Below are 18,207 nucleotides of genomic sequence, written 5' to 3' on the forward strand. Positions count from 1 at the left end.
GTCCTCACTCAGCTTTTTGGTTTTAGCCATGACTTGCAATGGCCTAGTGATGGACTAGAAAACTACTGCATGAGCTGTCCTCAATTTATAGTTGATAAGAACACTGAGAATTTTGGACATTGCCATTTTAGTAAAAAAAAAGTGTTAAAAAACATGGCAAAAACACTTTCACACATGCATACATAAACAAACACACAGGTTTAACTGGAGAAACTGAGCTTCATTTGGTTACCTTCTCACTTAGTTAAACAACGAACAAAACTATTAATCTTGTAGTAGTTCTGCATATTTGCCAACACCCTTCTCCAATGATAAAGATTGTGAACCAGAAATAACAAAGGAGAAAGGTCTTTGCGTAAGTGAAGATCAGACCTAAACTGGACAACATGAGTTAGATGTGGACACTTTGAGGAACTCTCTTAATAATAATAAAAATACCTGCTAAAAAAGAAAACTTTAAACAGAAAAGAACAAAACAAAAGCACAAGAATGTGTAGTTGAATATGAACCCTTTATGAATTCTCATCGGTGAACAGTGTTTGTGTATGCTTTGTTTTTCAGAGTGGCACCAACATGAGTTTGAGTTTCACAGAACAAATTTACTTTCATGTTTTATCTGAACAGACATGAATAATACACTTAGAAAAAAATTAAAATATTTACCATTTCTAAAGTAAATGGAATATGGCATTTTTGGTAAAGCAAACATGTGCTTCAGATTTCACTTGCTCTTTTGGCAAACTCATCTATTGATCACTTCACCTGCAGGCGTTGGTTTGGATTTGAAAACTTACTAGTTTTGCAGTGACATAAATGGCTCACAAAGACAAATTCATTGTCAGTCCTGAAGTAAAAAGTTGTACTTCCCAAAGTCAAACTCGTCAGGCATGATGAGCATGTCTTCCCTGGCTTTGGCCAGCTTCTGTCGCAGGAAATCCCGTCTCTCGGTCCACTCCTGCAGCTCCTTGGAGCTGTGGGCGTAGTCACAGCTCACACCGTCAGGGCAGCTCTCATCCAACCTGGCAATCATTAACATGAGTTGTAATTTTGTATTTCTTAACACAATATTACAAAGCGTTTTCTGTATGTTCAACAATTGTTGCTGATTACCAATAAAATGACTTCACATTTTTTAGTGACATAAACCTGCATTATTGTTTTTTGATCACCCACAACAAACTATAGACACAAATGTGTTTATATGGCAAATTAAAAAGACGCCACCCTCAATGGAGCTATGATACTACTATGCACCATGGCAACAAGTAAATAAAGAGCAGAGCCTCCATTTTAAGCCAGTATATACGGAATAATAATGTGTGACAGTGCACATTCATCAGTTAAACAGCAGCAATGAAACGGTCGAGTTGCAGCGGAGAAAAGATTTGATCTAATAAACACTACAGTTCACTCCATTATTTAGCAGACTTGATGACTTGATCCTGACTGGATGGTGAAGCGCTGGAATCCTTCTGTGTGTTACAGAAAACTAATACAGACAGTAGCCCTGCTTTACACCACCAGTAGCCAATGTATGTGAGTTGCATTGGCTTAATGTGAAGTGACCAAATCCAGGGAACAAGTCTCCACCTGGATGTAGACATTTTGTTTAAAGAGAAACATAACAAAGAAAAAAATTAAAACCAAGTTTCAACTTTGTGACACACAGCACGACCGATCTGTGTAACATGTGGTGGTCAGACATTTGCTCTGTTGTACTTAAAAGTCAGAAACAATGATATCACAGTGTACTGACGCACCCTTGAATATAATTCTATATCACTGCAGCAGGGAGAGAAGTCAAAGCACAGGAAGTTAAGGAAAGAAAAGGATATTCAAAAGGTTGTTACTGTCACTGTGTTTACACAGAAACTATTAAAGCAGCGTTTTTCAGTTGACTGTCTCACGTGCTAAGCTGTAAATGTATCCCAGTGTGTATTTTTGAAGTACATTTTTCAGACTTTTTATACGTGTGCATCGAGTAATCGTGTGTTTGGGTTCTGAGTATTTCCAAAATACAAGTGACCAACAGCTCAAGCAGCTGCTGCTCTAATGTGCTACACAGTTTAAGTTCCTCTTTAAGTTTTGCGGTCAGATTTCCCTAACTGGTCCTGAGAGCCAAACTCAAGACCACTGCAAAATCCCCACAAGTTGAATTTAAATATTTTGATGCACCCAGCAGAAGGTCTTACTTGTGGCAGAGTTCAAAGCGTGTACCAGGGAACCGGTAACTCCACGTCAGAGCCTCGTCTTCTCCCTCACAGCTGAACACTCTGTCCTTGTGCTTCTCAGAGGAAATGTGCTGCTGCCACTGTCGCTGGCTGTTACTGTGTTTACCACACAGACGGCAGTGGAAGCCACTCTACAATACAAAAGAGAAGAATTATTGACATTTATTGTTACATCTTTAGAGACAGAAAACACAACATTCAATTTTCAGTTTGGTGTGACGACAGCTGGTTTTGGTCTTTTACTTTGTCGAGCTGAGAAACGACTGTAAACCCACCATTGGTTCAGCGTAGTCAGTTGGCATTATGATGTATTTCTCCTCGGGGACGGACTGGGTGAGCGTGGCTCCATCTGCTTGGCGATTTTGGGCACTTAATGTCAGCCACATGTCATACATCTGCTGCATGTCCCGCACTGCAGGCACAAACACAATTCTCTGGTCACTATGAGGATGTTCAGTGAGTGGGCTTCTTTCTATTCATGATAAGGTATTTTAAATGCATTTCTGGGGTCAAGCTGTATTTAATCTGCACTGTAGAGCCAATGAAAGTTCAAAGTTGAACTAAATTTACATTTTTAAGCACCTAAAGATTCAATCATCTCTAAATTGTATGTCATACAAGAGAGGCAATAAAAACGAATGTAATGGTCACTGTTGTCATAAAGACATTTAAGGTGTATTGATTGATTCAGGACGTCAACTCGCAGCCTCGTTTTAATCCGCTATCATTTGCCCTGTTAAATTTACTGCAGTACACATCAAAACAAAACGTAATACTTACTGTATCAGTTTCAAATTAAAAGCCTTCTTAGGGTTTCAGTGGAAAGAAAATACTTCATTCCTTAACAAGACTTTAATTGTGAAACATTTGTAAGAACGGGTTTGAGCAATCACACTTTGCACGCGCGCGCGCATGTGTGTGTGTGTGTGTGTGTGTGTGTGTGTGTTTGTGCACATGCATCACAGGTACTTCAACAAAAAGCACAACCCTGCTGCCAAACCAAAGCATAGATCAGCCAAAGACACTGACAGATCTACTAACAGGGCTTCATTATGATAGGTCGATTTTCTCTATTTCTTTATTATTTTCTGGTAGCAGTAATTTTAATAACTCACAGTCATTATTCTTCATATACATCCACATCTCCTTTTCCTCTTGGCTGTGAGCAAAGGTGCAGTTTCCAGTGTAGCTACATTTCCTCTTCTCCAAAATCTGTGTACACATCTGCCAGAAGGAAAGTTAATGCTGTTAAACACAGATCACACGGTTAAGTGAAAACTTTCACCAGAAAAAACTTCCAAACATCATTTGAAATATCAGAAATGGCTAAACATTGGAATAATACAAACAGTCAGCTGCATGGACATATATAGAAAATGAGCATGCTGCCCCCTTTGGGACAACAGACTTAATATCACCTTAACAAGCACAAACACCAGCTGGACTTTGGAGCATTCAGAGAAACGAGGATAAAAACTCACCAGTTACATTTAATTACCTTTAATGTATATGTGCTCTGTTTTTTTCCTCGGCTTCTGTATGTGTCTGGATTTATTTTGTTTCTTCACTGATTTACTTTTATATATTGTACTATGTTTACCATTTATCAGAACATTTTATTTAAAAAATGTAATCCAACAAAGACCCACAAAGCCTTCAAGGCACATTGTAATAAGCAACAACATAAACCTTTAAATTATATATTTAAAGCACCAGATATTCAAAACAGTGAAAACATAAAGGAAAGGAAATGCAACAAAGATTAGGGAGGACCCTCGGTCATCAGTGTGGGAATGTGTGACCTTCATACTAGTTGTGGTATTAAAGAGCAGAAGATCAGAAGAAGCAAACCTACGTCATACTGCAGAGGGAAGTTCTTGGCATGTGGCAGTGGTCGCACCTGAACCCATTTACTTCTCTCTGAGGACCTCGCCAGCAGTACTCGTCTCTCTTTGGTCCACCTGAAGAAGACGAGACACTGAACACCGATCGTGGAGACCTGACTGGACCACAGGCCTGTCAATCAAACAGACAGGCCCCCAAACATACCGACTTTTTGAGGCCTATCTAATTAATCATGGGATTATTTTCAGACGGACCTCCAGAAAACTAGAAGGAGTGACTTTAGAAAATGACACCATGATAACCTGTGGAAAAAATGTGTTGACTTTGTATTTAATGAGAGAATTTGAATGGGAGTCTGTGGAGACAAGAGGCTTTTCTGGAGGCAAACCCTAGCGGCATCTTACTTTGCTTGTTTGACTTTTGCTGTTGAACAAGCAAAAGTGGATGAGAACACTCCCTAAATGCACTTACATACGTTTCAGACTACACACTTTGATCATTAACATAGAGCCCTTGAAATTTTAAGAATCTAAATCTCTCATAATAATGACGTGGCCACATTTATAGATCATTTTTGCAATTTACTGACTATGTATACTCCATTATTTTCCAAACATGTAATGGAACTAAGCACGTGTATTATTTCTACTCACGCGTGTCTGGCTTTGGCAGTGCAGTACTTGAGGGCTTTGTCTGGTTCACTGACCAGGCTGCCCCGCCAGCACTGAGCACAGGCAAACGTCATCTTCAAGTTCAGAGTCTTCCCAGCAGCACCAGCACCACCGCCTCCTCCTGCTCTTGGTTTGCCCCCTCCCCCTCCAGAAGACAACTGTTTAACATTGAATAAAAACAATCAGAGGAGTTCATTAGATTATTTCAACACACATATAATTAATATTCATGACAAATATGAGAGTCAATTATAAAAGGTGAACAATTCAGCCCTTGTACACATTAACAAGACCAGCAGTGGGGTGATGTCACTGCTTTAAAATGGATTTAGTCACGAGAAGAAGTTCAAACAAGAAGGTGGACAATGTTGACTTCGAACAAACTGTGACAAGTTGGTCTGTAGGACTGAAAAACATTGTGTTGTTTCTATGAAAATGGTCAAAATGGTTTCTTACTCTGTTTCCTTTCTGTTTGCTGGAGGGTTGCTCAAGATTGTTGTAATATTTCATGGATACTTTCACAATTTCATCAGGGCTGATACCTGTAAAGAACAAATACATACACACACACACACACACACACACACACACACACACAGATAGTCAATACACAGGTTAATGGAGGGTTAAAGGAGGGTTTTACAGCTGGAACAATGATGAGAACAGTGAGTGAAACAAAACACAATGTTCAAATCACAAATCTGACACATTTTAAGGCAAAACAAGTCAACAAGCATGTCATCTGAACTAAACACAATGTTAGCAAGCTAACCAATGGAAAGTTAGAAATGTCCCAATCCATTATTAATTGTTCATTGATTCATATTTCATCACTGCACACATGTATGCTACCAGCAGGAGTACACTTTGCTTCCAGCCACTAAATGTACTCTCTGTTAATGACATCGGTGTGACAGTTGATGTAAAACAAAGGATCGGGGCTAAACATACTTCAATAGAGCTGATAATGATCAGATAAAAAAATGCCTTCATTGATGACTTTTGACGACTAATATTAGTTGTGAAAACGATATTCTTCAAAGTGGCAATTTTTTTAAATTTCAAATACATTCAACAGTAACGCTCATTACAAGCCCAAATACTTCTCTGCAAGTCTAACTTTTACACTTCCATAAGTTTTACATATCTGGAAAACCGGTCTAAAAATTGCCAGGGTTTCCGGGACACATGTAAACACTGTGCATGCATGTGAGGAGACTGCACCTGTGTGTCGCTGCACCCTCCAGGTTTTGAGCTCTATGACAGAGTGGGCATAATAGCAGTTGTCCTCCCTCTGGCAGCCGTACCGGATGGCTTGGCGGCACAAGTCCAAGTGGCAGAGGACGCTCAGCGGACGAACCTTCCTGTAGTTCACGTTGTGAGTCCTCACCACAAATGCCAAGCACCTGACAGGCACAGAGGCAGAAATCAAAGTGTGTTTAAGACAGAGAGAAAGACGTGTGATAAAGAGTTAGTGCGACCGTGTAATGCGAGAGCGTGAGGACTCGTTATAACCACACTCACTTATTAGCATCGAAGTTGTGGCGAGCTTCCAGGTTGGAGCAGATGGTGAGATTGTCTCTGTGGCGCTCACTGATGATTCGAGGTTTGCTGTCGTAGCACTCCTACAGAGACGCAGCAGAAAGACAGAAACAATAGAAGCAGAAGAACAAGAGATCAACGACAGGAAAGAACAAAGAAAAACATCCCATCATCTGATCATCTTAACAAATAAACATTAATGAAAACATTCATCACGACAGAGACATGATGCATACAGACAGACAGAAAGAGACTATAACATCAATAGTGTTTAATTTAGTCTAATAGTGTAACAGTTCATGAATAGAACAACCAATCAAAAATGTAGGGGTTCCAGTTGAAACATACATAAAACAACTGAAGAAACTGCAGCATATAAATCACTTTTAGATAAGACTTCATTTTTATGGAAATGTGACTTCATTCATGAATACATGCAGACACAAGTGCTGATCTAAATACAAGCATGAATAAACAAATAAACATTTGAATTTATAGATATTTATACATGTTTAAATAACTACCCCAAAAAATTAAATGCATACAAATTGATACAAACATAACTTGGATAAAAAAAAGAATACTATAGCACTATATTAATTATTTCTGTATGCATATATCTTAAGTATTTATTTCTACCTTTATTTATTCCTGTCTTTTGTGTAAAGGTGTAAAGGCCGACTGCTTACAGAAGTTTGTGCAATATATGTACATTATTCTCAGAAATAAAAAATAAATAAATTAGAAATGTAGAATAAAAATGAATAACATTATTACATCTATATATCTATTCATTTTTATGCATTTATGTAATCAAAGCAGTTGATTAATTGGTTTATGCAATAATCATAAATCTTTTTCGTAAATACAGTATAATGATTATTATTCTCAGCAATAGTAGTTTTTTCGTAATTGTCCTTTTTCATCCTCTATAGAAAAAGAGATTTCAATCTTGCATCAAAGTTTTATGAAGAATAAGTACAGTTGTTCTGTTTTACAATAACAAAATAAGGAAAACAAACCTAACTTGAGATTTGACAGTGCAACAACATATGTGCACTAACCTGACAGAGGAAGATGAACATGCCCTTGTTCTCCTGTAGAAGGCGGATGATGCCGTTCACAGGGTCCATTTTGACTGCTGCCGTCTCAAACAGCAGGTTTCTGTCCAGCGCCCCCTTCCTCTCCTCCGTCCACACGTCGATCTCCAGCTGGTTGAATGCGAAATTGCATTTCTCTCCGTACTTACACAGGCCCAAAGCCCCAGAGTTCAGCAGCTCTGTGAGAGAATTCATTACATTACATTTAGCTGACGCTTTTATCCTGATGATCGGGAGCAATTTTTTTTTATTTTTTTTTTTAGGGTTCATTGTCTTGCTCAAGGACACTTAGGCATGTGGACAGGAGGAGCTGGGATTAAACCACCAACCTTCCGATTAGCGTGCAACCCACTCTACCAACTGAGTTACAGCCTCCCCGATTCCCCGAATTCACATAAACACGGTCACATTAGTTGCTCATGTTTTATCATAAACTCCCTTCTCAATCATACAACGATTTTAATTTGAATGTTTATCTAAATTAATTTGTCATCTACAGTTCCCTTAGTGGCAGTAAGCTACCTTGATTGCATTTTAAAAAGAGAAGAAGTAAATATTGGGAAACTTCATCAAAACTACTAAGAAAGTCTGGTGCTTAAGAATCCAGACTGGATAAAGTCTGATGAAACTCAAAGAGAAGCTCACATGGCTAAAAGATAACACGGATTCTTTAAAGTGCCTCTGACTGAAAGAACAAACTGTGCTCTGATGGTTTTATCAGCCTACGTCTGGGTTTCATTGTCTGTTGCATCAAATATTTTTGGACTTAAATAAAAATTTTAACCCTTAAAGGGTTATGTATGAAAACGTGTTAATGGTGCTTTAACTAAGGCATCCCGAAAAGTTTTATCAAAACTCAGCTATCGTTTTAGCATCTGTATTAAACATTTTGAAACAATACTGAGGCCTCTGTGCAGCGTGTGTGGGAGGTTGTCCCTTCCACAGCCTGATATCCTATCATTTTCCTCTCAAGGTCAGATAACACACAAGTCAGGAAAAAGAGTACAAGAAATTAGCCTGAAGACATCAACTCCTCTCTTTACATACCAACAGTCTGTTCAAGGAAATGGCTCACAGTAAACATCCACGAAGATTAAGATTTTTTTTTAATCTTCTATTGTACGTGGAATAACGAGACAGAAGTATGAAAGAAGAACAGGAAAGAAGGGAAGTTGGGAATGATACAGCAGCACAAAGGGCTTTTTGTGTTGATATTCATTCATAATGTGTTTGTCCCCTTTTGACTGCCAAAATTATGTGACTTTGCCACTAAAAACTTCTATACTGGCAGCTATGTTTGATATATTACTTTGTTTACATTGGGTTGATATGTGCACTACGCGAAGTTTTATAGTCAGTGCTGATGAGTAATTAGATGAAAGTAAATTACAAAATCGATCTAAATTTGATCAGTTACAAATACAAAGAAAAATTGTAATTACATTACATTAATTATTGAAAATATTAGTGAACACAAAGGAGTTACAAATGAATGTCATTTTCAGTAAAAAAAAAAATGTATGGTGAATAAAATATTCATTGTTATTTTGCATATTTTCAGCGTGCAGGGATATCCTCAGTCTACATCCAGCAGCCTCCATTCATTTGGCCGAAAGCCCTCCAATTTTGAGTCTTTTTTTTTAATTGATTCTCTTTGTTCAATTTAATTGGCAGACAAGAAGTGGTGCAAATTCAATGTGCAATGCTCTAAGCAACCCCACCAAGGCTGTTTGCCATGTCGCCAGATAAGATGAAGAGATATTTAAAAAGTCTTTCAGGAACCTGTGAAAAGTGCCCAGTCCTGTTAATGGTTCTATCATCACTTAGCATGGGGTCAACCTGAATGTAGAGCATTTCTCCTTCACTGCAGTCAGCTGTGATCTACATACTTTGATGGTTGGCCTTTGAAGAAACTTTCATTTAAGTTTGATTGTGATGAGTGTTGAGCTCTGTTGTGACGTTTACACTTCCTAGTTTACATTTATTTTTCAGTACTTTTTAGTTTTGTTGCCCAGTTTTTGTAAGAAAAGTCATCAAATGCAATAAGTTACATTACTTTGATGAAGTGATTAAAATAGTTACATTACTTATTAAATATTTTACAGAGTAACTACTAATCTGTAACCTTCCCAACCCTGACTACAGTAATGAGCAGTGAACTATGCACACCAACACAAGAGATCCTGATATCAGTCCCCCGTTTGTTTGTGAGATTCTTACCCCTGCACAGAACAAAGGGCCCATTGAAAGATGTCCAGGTTGGAAGTGGTCTCACTCTGGTCCACTCCGAAGAATAACCCGCTTTTCGTCTACATAACAGAATGTCGTGCTTACAGTTGTGGACCAGGTCGGGCTTGTGGAAAAAAGTGTATATGCCTTCACCTAAGAATGAAATAGTCCACAAATATACAACATGCTTTAGGAAAATGCAAACGATAAATAAGAACAACAGCCAAAATCTGAGATAAGCTGAAAACAGACGGGTGTAAATATTCCTGGATTTGTACCTTCCCGGGGGAAACAGGCAGAGCAGGCCTGCAGGAACTCATGGGTGGAGGACAGGGGGTTGCAGGCTGCAGCCAGGCCTTGGTTATCTCTCTCCTTTATTTCCACGGTAAGAAGAAGATTTATGTTAACGATAACAAAACAGAGTGAAAGAGTGAGTAACACAAGCCAAGTAATCAGGCTTACTTTGTAGTGATTCTTAGGAGATCGTGTTACAGGAGCTACAGCAGTGTGAGCGGCTGGGAGACCTGAGGAGCAACGACAGAACATAAATTACAAACTGCACTGAGAAGAAAGGGTTAAAACCCACAAACACCAGGACCCATTTTTACAAAGAGAGCACCTATTTATATTATTTGCTATTCAAATCAATTAATTTGCATTTTATTTTATTTTATTTCCGACACTAACTTTGTAATATACAGTGTATCTTGTGAAGCTCAGAATAAATGTATTGACTACAGAACATGCTTTCCGTGTTTCCTTCCGTCCTCAATGTTGACATAAAACGTCCGGTATCCAAAACCGCAAAAGACCGGTCATAAAGCCTGACAGTTCACCCAATAATTAAAGGGACATAAGACAAAAACAATACTGTTAAACAAATCTATGTTTTTTTCTGATTTTCTTGTGAAATAATGTACACTGTCATTTTATCAGGGCTCTAAAGAGTTTGAAAAAACAACAACTCCAGTCTTCATCGATTCCGCCCAAAACCCAAAAGAAATAATGGGGCCTGCAATGTTTCAGATTCAAAAAAGCAAAATGTTTGGGAACAACTAATGCAGGTCAAAGTCAAGTAACTAATTACAGATTCTATAAGCAGAAATAAAATCTAAAAAGATGGCCTACAACTTTGCCAATCATATTATAAGTCCCCAATAAAGCATAGTTACCAGTTGAGCTGAAATCGGAGAGCGAGTCCAGGGAGCTTCCCCCTACTGAGACTGCAACACCTTCCAGGGAGGGAAACGAGTCCAGCACATCGAGGGAGTCGAGCTGGTCCATGGCCTTCATGCTAAGTTTAGTTACATCACCACTCTGACCACTTGGATCACAGACGGTCTCAAAGGGATCTAGTTCATCTAGTAATTCATCGAGGGACTTTTCATCTGCGTCCAGCTCTGTTTTGGACTCGTTAACATCCTCAGCAGCAACAGCACTCGGCGTCACATCAAGGAAGTCATCAAGGCAATCAAGGGAATCGAGACCGTCTGGGGCATCCAGCGCCGTGGAGGCTGGTGCTACGTTTGAAGCGTCTCCACCTCTTCCATTTCCAGAGGGTGAGAGGTAATCTAGGATATCCAGCGTTGCAGCTGAGGAGCCATGTCCACCACCTGAGAAGGAGTCCAGGGAGTTGAGTTGGCTGATGGCTGAGCTGAAGAAGGCCGGGGGAAGCTGGGGTGTTGGGGCAGGCAGGACGGAGGGAACTGTGTGAGTGTTAGTGGATGTCTTCCTGGGGACTGGGAACGGTGTCTGGAGGTGGGTCTGGAAAACACAGAGGTAACTTTGCTTTAGGATGGATGACACATCTTGTCAAAAAAACTATAAGCAATGTATCACAATTTCTGAAGTTTATGGTTAGATTTGAAGGTTTCTAATGGAGTTTGATTGCACTTAGCTTAAAAAGTAAATTGTACTAGCTGGCTTGACAGCTGCTAAAAAGAAGATTGCCTTGTGATGGGCTAGTTTTACGATAAACTAAAATATTTGATAGCAAACATAAAAGTAAAAGAAGACAATATAGATTTGTTTTAATATTTTAAAAAACTGCCAAAAAAACATTTACTTATTGCCAATACTGCTCACCTAATACTGCAGTTATTATTATATTTTTACATTAACAATGAATCAAATGACTAGTAATACCTCTTACAAACCAATAACCAAGATTTGACGCAGGTCATCTGACCAGAGTTCAACCTTTCTTTTGACCTAGTCAGTCAATACCAGTCAATCCCTGGTCAAGATAATTCAGATGGGATCTGGGTCACAACCCCAAACAGATTAACTCACAAACTGGAAATCGACAGACAACATGGCAACTCAGGTGGTGTGATTCCAACCCACCTCAACCCAAAATCAATATGATCCTGGTCAGTCCCTTTGTGTTCAAGCGGTATATGTTGAATGTAAAAAGGGCACCCAGATGTTGTAGCCTGTAATTTTGGTTTATAGCCTACAAACTCTCATCAGCATTGTTTCTAGTTGTGGTGAACGGCCATTTACACTGCAAACGCTCTGACTAACCAGCTATACTCCATCTGTAGACAGACCGTGTCAGTGAGCTGTTGAAGAAAGTGAAACATCAAACTGCCAAACAGCCAGATGTTTCCGAAGAAAACATTCAATATCTACACCTGCTTTATCCTGACCAGGATAAGGACAGCCTGGAGCGGTCACCAGTACATCACAGGGCCAACAGGCGACCAGTCATCCTCACATTTAAACCTACGTCCAACTTATCACCCATTAACTTAACATGCATGTCTTTGGACTGAGGGAGCAGCAGGTTCAAACCCAGAACTTTCCTGTTGCTAGGTGACGGTCCAAACCACTGCACCACCGTACCACCACTATTTAATCAATTTAGAGCTAAAAATACACTAAATATTGGGGCAAAATCATCAAGCCGACAGAAACCAAACTTCGACTTGATGCTAATGTGCCTCTGTGTTTGTGTGTGCTGGATGTGTTAACAGGCGACTCTTTGCTGGCACTCAATGATGTCTGTGATTGATTAGCTACCCAAAGCAAGATTAATCCTTGACAACTGCTCTGAAATGAACAGAAAAGGATGCAATGTGTTGCATAAATGAGCTAAAATATATTTTTTAAAAACTGCATTTTCTGACAAACCATCCCCTTTAAAACTTGGACATTATTTACATAAAATGATGTGATTTTCAGGACCTTTCTGCTCAGTAATCCTCTACAACTAAGGACATTTTCATCCATTATCAGCAACAAAGGTTAGCTGACTGGATCTATAAGGACAAACACACCACAGGAAGGTTTTACCTCAGTTTGCCCCTCCTCAGTCGGGAAGCAGTCGAGCAGGCTGTCTAAGTCATCTCCCATCAGCTCGGAGTCCTCCAGAACCCCCACCCTGTCAGATACGACGGAGGCAGCAGGTCGGCTGGGAGGTGTGGGGGGAACAGAGGTCTGAGGAATGCTGGGAAAGCTGACTGAAAAGAATTAGGACAACATTTATAATAACAGATAATAATATTGTAATTGTACAATTTGTTTTCCAGCTTAATCATAACGACAGATGTGGACACACAAATGTGGCCAGTATTGTTAATGAGGTGAAAGAAAAGAAGTCTGACCTGGTGCGACGCTGCTCAGAGGATTCAAACCATTTCCTATATTATTACCAGACACCTGGACGGGAGAAAAAAGAGCAGAAATAAATAAGAAGATCTGAGAATAATTCAGAAAATGAGTACAGGAAATAGAAACATCGAATTCACTTCATAGGTAATAATGGTCATTTAATCCAAATTAATTTTACTATGAACAGAATAAGTTATGATGTAAATGTCAACATCACAACATAAAATGATTTACACTGTGATATTTGTCCATGCTCATCCCCTGATTACATCCTACCTGAGCATGATTGAGCAGAAGACTAAGAAAATATTTCACTTGTCCTCAATGATAAAAAAAAGAAAAAAAATCGACATAATAATTATTTTACTAACCTTTGCGCTGACATAAGGTTTTCTAACTTTTAGTCCCAGATGGATGGCCAGCTCCTGAGCCAGCTCGTTCACCTGTTTGTCCTGTCAAGAGTTGAATGAATAAATGAATGAATGAATCCACTGAAAATTTTAGACAGACCGTGTCAGTGAGCTGATTTTAACATGTAGTTTAAGTCAAGCTCATTACAACAATGAAACTGATCCACAAAGACAGTTTATCTCATCTTCCTCATCAATGCTAATAAGAAACACTTTGATGTGGCGCTGGGCCACATATCAATACTGTATTGTGTGGTGAGTAGCAGGTACACTATAATGTCTGAAATGCTAAATAATCACTAATTACAAGCAACACAGCTTACGCACAGTAACTGCCACTTTATGTTATAAATTGCAATCGTTACCTACTAGGATCACCAAAATCATTCGGATTAATGCTCTGAGGACTGTGGATGTCAAAAGTTTGTTGTTAAGATGCTTTAGTGTGGAAGCAGTGGTGCTGTGCATGAAAATAACTGATTTACATTTAAGCCCTTGGGACAGCAGACTTCCTGATTGAAACTCTCGCATGTCACTCCCTCCTTTACCATATGAGTGAAGAGCAGACAGTTGGTAGTGCAGTTGTAGGCCTCCTTGTACTTCCCCTGCTCCTTCAGACAAACAGCCTTCCTGTACATGGCCCGCCAGCTTTCCTTAAACACTTTGAGAGCGCTGTCACAGTCCTGCACACCTTCATCATATTTACCCTATAAATAGAAAACATGAGAAATGAAAATAAATGGTGAGAAAAATTCAAATGAGGAACATGGAAGTGACGTAATATATACATAGGAACAATTAAATCCATGTTTAAAAGGTCAACTTTAAGTCTTTACTTGATTATAATGTCTAGATTAACCTTAGAAAGACAAAACTTAAAACGATGATTACCAAAGCAGTGTCTGAAATGAAAATGTTTCAAGCTTGGTGCAGTTGTTCAGGAGGTCCTCTTTTGGATCACACAAGTGAACCTCAGTGAGTGTTGATGGCCTTTATGTCTTCAATGTGACCATTTCAAGGCAAAAATAACAAAGCTGTCTTTTTTGTTTGCACCAATTAGAAAACCCTTTTGTTTTAAATTCAGATTTGACACTGAAGAAGTTTATGTGCTTTATGCTCTTAGCCAGAACTTAAACTTTTTTTGTCAAGTAAATGAAAAGCATGTGGAAACTGTCAATGACCCGCCTGTAAGTGTGACTCTGTTGCCCACTGCAGGATGATGAGCAGTCTCACAGGATCAAATGTATCTCACCATGCTGTGGTAGGCAGCAGCCCGGTTGACATACAGGCTCTCCAGCAGGGCCTCTGGGATCTGGACCTCCCCGGCTTCAGCATAGCACGAGACGTTCAAGCCTTCGCTGAACTCTCTAACAGCCTGCTCCCACTGCCCGTCTCGGAAGAAGGCGTTGCCCTCATCCAGCAGGTTGCACACTAACTTAGTCAGGAAGTCCTGGAAATAGGAAAAGAACAAAGGGAATAAAATGCTGCTGGTTTGTCTCCAAACTTGTAAGGCCTGTTATAGTCACACGCCACAGCTTTATGAATGATTTTAGACAATGTTTAAAAAACGCCAAACAGTTGTGAAAATCATGACAGGATGCAGACAAAATGTTCAGCGAGATGCAGCGACAGATTAAAGCTTTCTCTACCAGACTTTACTGTTCAGGTTTTCTAAAACTTGAGGTGTCTAATTGTTACCTCCACCAAGGGGATCATCTTTGCACCATCTATTTATGTTGAGACTTATTGGTAGCTGTAAGCATTTGTCCTGTTTACACCGGCACTTAGATTTCATGGCAATCCACCCAATATTTTAAGATATTTCACACACACACAGAAAAATAAATCTGGTGGCATTCAAGAGAAAGACTGAATAATGATCAATACATGTCACTAAACAAACTAAATCACCAACCATGTGATGGTAGTAGATTAAAAGTCAGGGGATCTGTTTCATCATCTGGTGGCAACAGTTAGTCTATAATTTCTTCCTTCTAATAGTTACTGAAATAATTACTAGTAGTCAACCAACTCATCCACGGAGCAACACTGCCACCTCTAAAGTCACACTGGTATCTTCCACCTTTGACCTTTGGACTCCAGGATCATGGTGTTTACTGGGATTGTTTTCTTGCCAGATGCACATTTTGACATTTGACAAAATATTGGAGCTAAAGCTATATTTTACATACAAATAATTGTCCATTACATTATGGCTAGATGAATGTAAACTGGGCGTGATCCTGCACACCAGAGACAGAGCCGGCGAACCTCCAGTTCAAAAGTTCAGCACTGCAGGTTTAAAAGAATCAAACTTTAGATTTGAAGATATACATTTAATTTGGCCACACCAGAGGACTAAAGACTATATTACTTTTCGCAGAACTCTGGAGTCACCTTACAAAGATTTAGATATCAATAATGATAAGATAAAGATAAGATCAGATAAAAGATCAAACTCAACTCTACGGGAGAACTAAGTATCAATAGAAAATAAACAAAACAAAACCCCAAAAGAATTTAAATAGCTCAGTACAGACATTAAACAATATAAGACTACCCTCTAAATGTCATCAAATAAAAAACTTAAGATAATGAAAAATATACAAATAAAGAGATCCTTCTGCAAAAAGCAACTCAAAGTGAGCGTTGTCCTAAAACATGCTTAACAAAAGGTTAGAGTAGCTGCAGGACAAAGCAGCAAGGCCTCCCAGAGGAAAATGGACAACAGTCAATACAATACAAAAAAAAGGTGTCCATCCTTGATCTTTCATGTAGCCAGGATTTAAAGGGGAATAACGAACTGACAGAGAAGATTCCCAACAGATAGGGAGGTCTGGGACTTCAGCAAAGACTTGGGATCAAATAGTTGCAGATCAAAACATGCATGAAACCAAGAAAGCAGAAGGAGACAGACATGACACTGATAACAGCCAGTACCTGGTAGCCCTCCGGCTCTGGATAAGCCAGGGAAGACCTACAACACAAGGAGGCAACCTATTTAGAAGTGCTGACACAGCTTAGCTGTAAACGATACGAGTGCTTTAGTTTCACTTTCTGGAAGGGTGCCTTCAAATTAAAACCAAATATCCTCACTGTATAAATGTCAGAGCTTTGCTTATCTCCTCCTGGCGTTTCTGTCGGGCAGGCTCCATGCTCGTCCACTGGGGGAAGACACGAAGACCACAGCGGGGTTAGCAACGAAGACTGACTCGTGTCATGTTTGGCAATAGCTATGAAATGTGGCTGATTTACATCCACTTCCGTCGAAATGAGACGGCAGCGAACAACCACTCGCGTTGGCACAAAAACGGCCTGAGCCTGTTTGCTCATGTTTACTTTGGTCTTCACTATTTTCACAAACATCCGTCAAGGTGCGACCAACTGGGCCAACTTCAGACACACCTACCTGATGAAGTGAGGGAGTTCATTGAACCAAAACAAAGTTTAAAAGCGTGCCGTGCAGGATCCGAAAGGGAAAAGACGGAACAAATTACGACAGCTAGGGATCTTTGCAGGAGGAAACCCAATGAAGCTTCCTATCTGACGGTCCAATAGTCTCACTCCCAGGTTAAGTTTCGATTCCCTGCTGCCAGTACATTCACCAGGCAGCTGCAAATCTTCTCACCAAAAGAGAACCCAACCCTCGAGAGTAGTCACATGATCAACACGCCCTACGTCAAGAAGCTCAGGGCCAATCCGCATCGTGCTTGCGTCACGGCGGAGGAAAGCCGCGGCGGTTTATTTAGTGCTCTTTAACACATTACATTACATTTCATTACATTTAGCTGACGCTTTTGTCCAAAGCGACTTACAATAAGTGCATTTCAACCATGAGGGTACAAAACCCAGAACAACAGGACCTGGACCAGAACCTGCGCCGCCTTCTAAGTGAGAAGAGGACGTATTCTCCTGATGTTGTGCAGCATGTTTCTACAGGAACGTGTTGTTGCAGTGATGTTGGCAGTAAGAGAGAGTTGACTGTCCAGTGTCCCACCGAGGTTCCTAGCAGTCAGGGTCGGGGATAACACAGAGTTGTCCAAGGTAATAGTCAGGTTGAGGGTGGGAGAGTCTTTCCCCGGATGGAAGAGCAGTTCGGTCTTGTCGAGGTTAATTTTGAGGTGGTGTGAGGACATCCACTGAGATGTCAGTCAGACAGGCAGAGATTCATGCTGCTACCTGTGTTTCAGATCGGGGAAAAGAGAGGATCAGTTGGGTGTCGTCAGCATAGCTGTGGTAGGAAAAGCCATGCGAGTGAATGACAGAGCCGAGAGAGTTGGTGTACAGAGAGAAGAGGAGGGGACCCAGGACGGAGCCTTGAGGGACACCAGTAGTGAGAGGACAAGGTTCAGACACAGATCCTCTCCAAGTTACCCGGTAAGTGTGGTCGTTGAGGGAGGATGAGAACAGGGAGAGAGCAGAGCCTGAGACACTGAGGTCCACATTGATATGAAGTGGAATGATCCTTTAGCTTTCCAAACATTCACGGTCCCCTAATAACTGTACGTTATTAATTTACTTTGTCTCGGTTTGTTCTGTTCTGTTTACGTCGTTGTTCTTGTGC

General features: G+C 40.0%; 1 protein-coding gene across 1 annotated transcript; it reads right to left on the reverse strand.

Moving 5' to 3' along the window:
* Positions 1-492: 492 nt before the first annotated feature.
* LOC138622487 (zinc finger CCCH domain-containing protein 7B-like) lies at positions 493-17,250 on the reverse strand. The gene is made up of 22 exons (XM_069701330.1): positions 17,053-17,250; positions 16,740-16,807; positions 16,584-16,620; positions 14,896-15,093; positions 14,192-14,350; positions 13,605-13,685; positions 13,227-13,281; positions 12,916-13,082; positions 10,791-11,382; positions 10,081-10,142; positions 9,897-9,990; positions 9,610-9,771; positions 7,354-7,568; positions 6,272-6,372; positions 5,972-6,153; positions 5,204-5,289; positions 4,730-4,905; positions 4,087-4,192; positions 3,347-3,455; positions 2,507-2,643; positions 2,193-2,362; positions 493-1,019 (listed from the first exon to the last, which is right to left on the reverse strand). The coding sequence occupies exons 2-22, from the start codon at positions 16,796-16,798 to the stop codon at positions 839-841; spliced, it is 3,129 nt and encodes a 1,042-aa protein (XP_069557431.1). The 5' UTR covers positions 16,799-16,807; positions 17,053-17,250; the 3' UTR covers positions 493-838.
* Positions 17,251-18,207: the final 957 nt, after the last annotated feature.

The sequence above is a fragment of the Brachyistius frenatus genome, unplaced genomic scaffold (assembly GCF_029030835.1).
Source record: "Brachyistius frenatus isolate BFR_SWC_R1_liver_20210118 unplaced genomic scaffold, ASM2903083v1 Contig_36, whole genome shotgun sequence".
Taxonomy (NCBI): domain Eukaryota; kingdom Metazoa; phylum Chordata; class Actinopteri; family Embiotocidae; genus Brachyistius; species Brachyistius frenatus.

Excerpts from the sequence above, each read along its gene's own strand:
- LOC138622487 (XM_069701330.1), bottom strand. The coding sequence starts at position 16,798 with ATGGAGCCTGCCCGACAGAAACGCCAGGAGGAGATAAGCAAAGCTCTG. Across the intron at positions 13,686-14,191 it reads GTCTGCTCTTCACTCATATG|GACAAACAGGTGAACGAGCT; the intron begins GTAAAGGAGGGA and ends AACTCTTGACAG. Across the intron at positions 5,290-5,971 it reads GAGGGTGCAGCGACACACAG|GTATCAGCCCTGATGAAATT; the intron begins GTGCAGTCTCCT and ends TGTTCTTTACAG.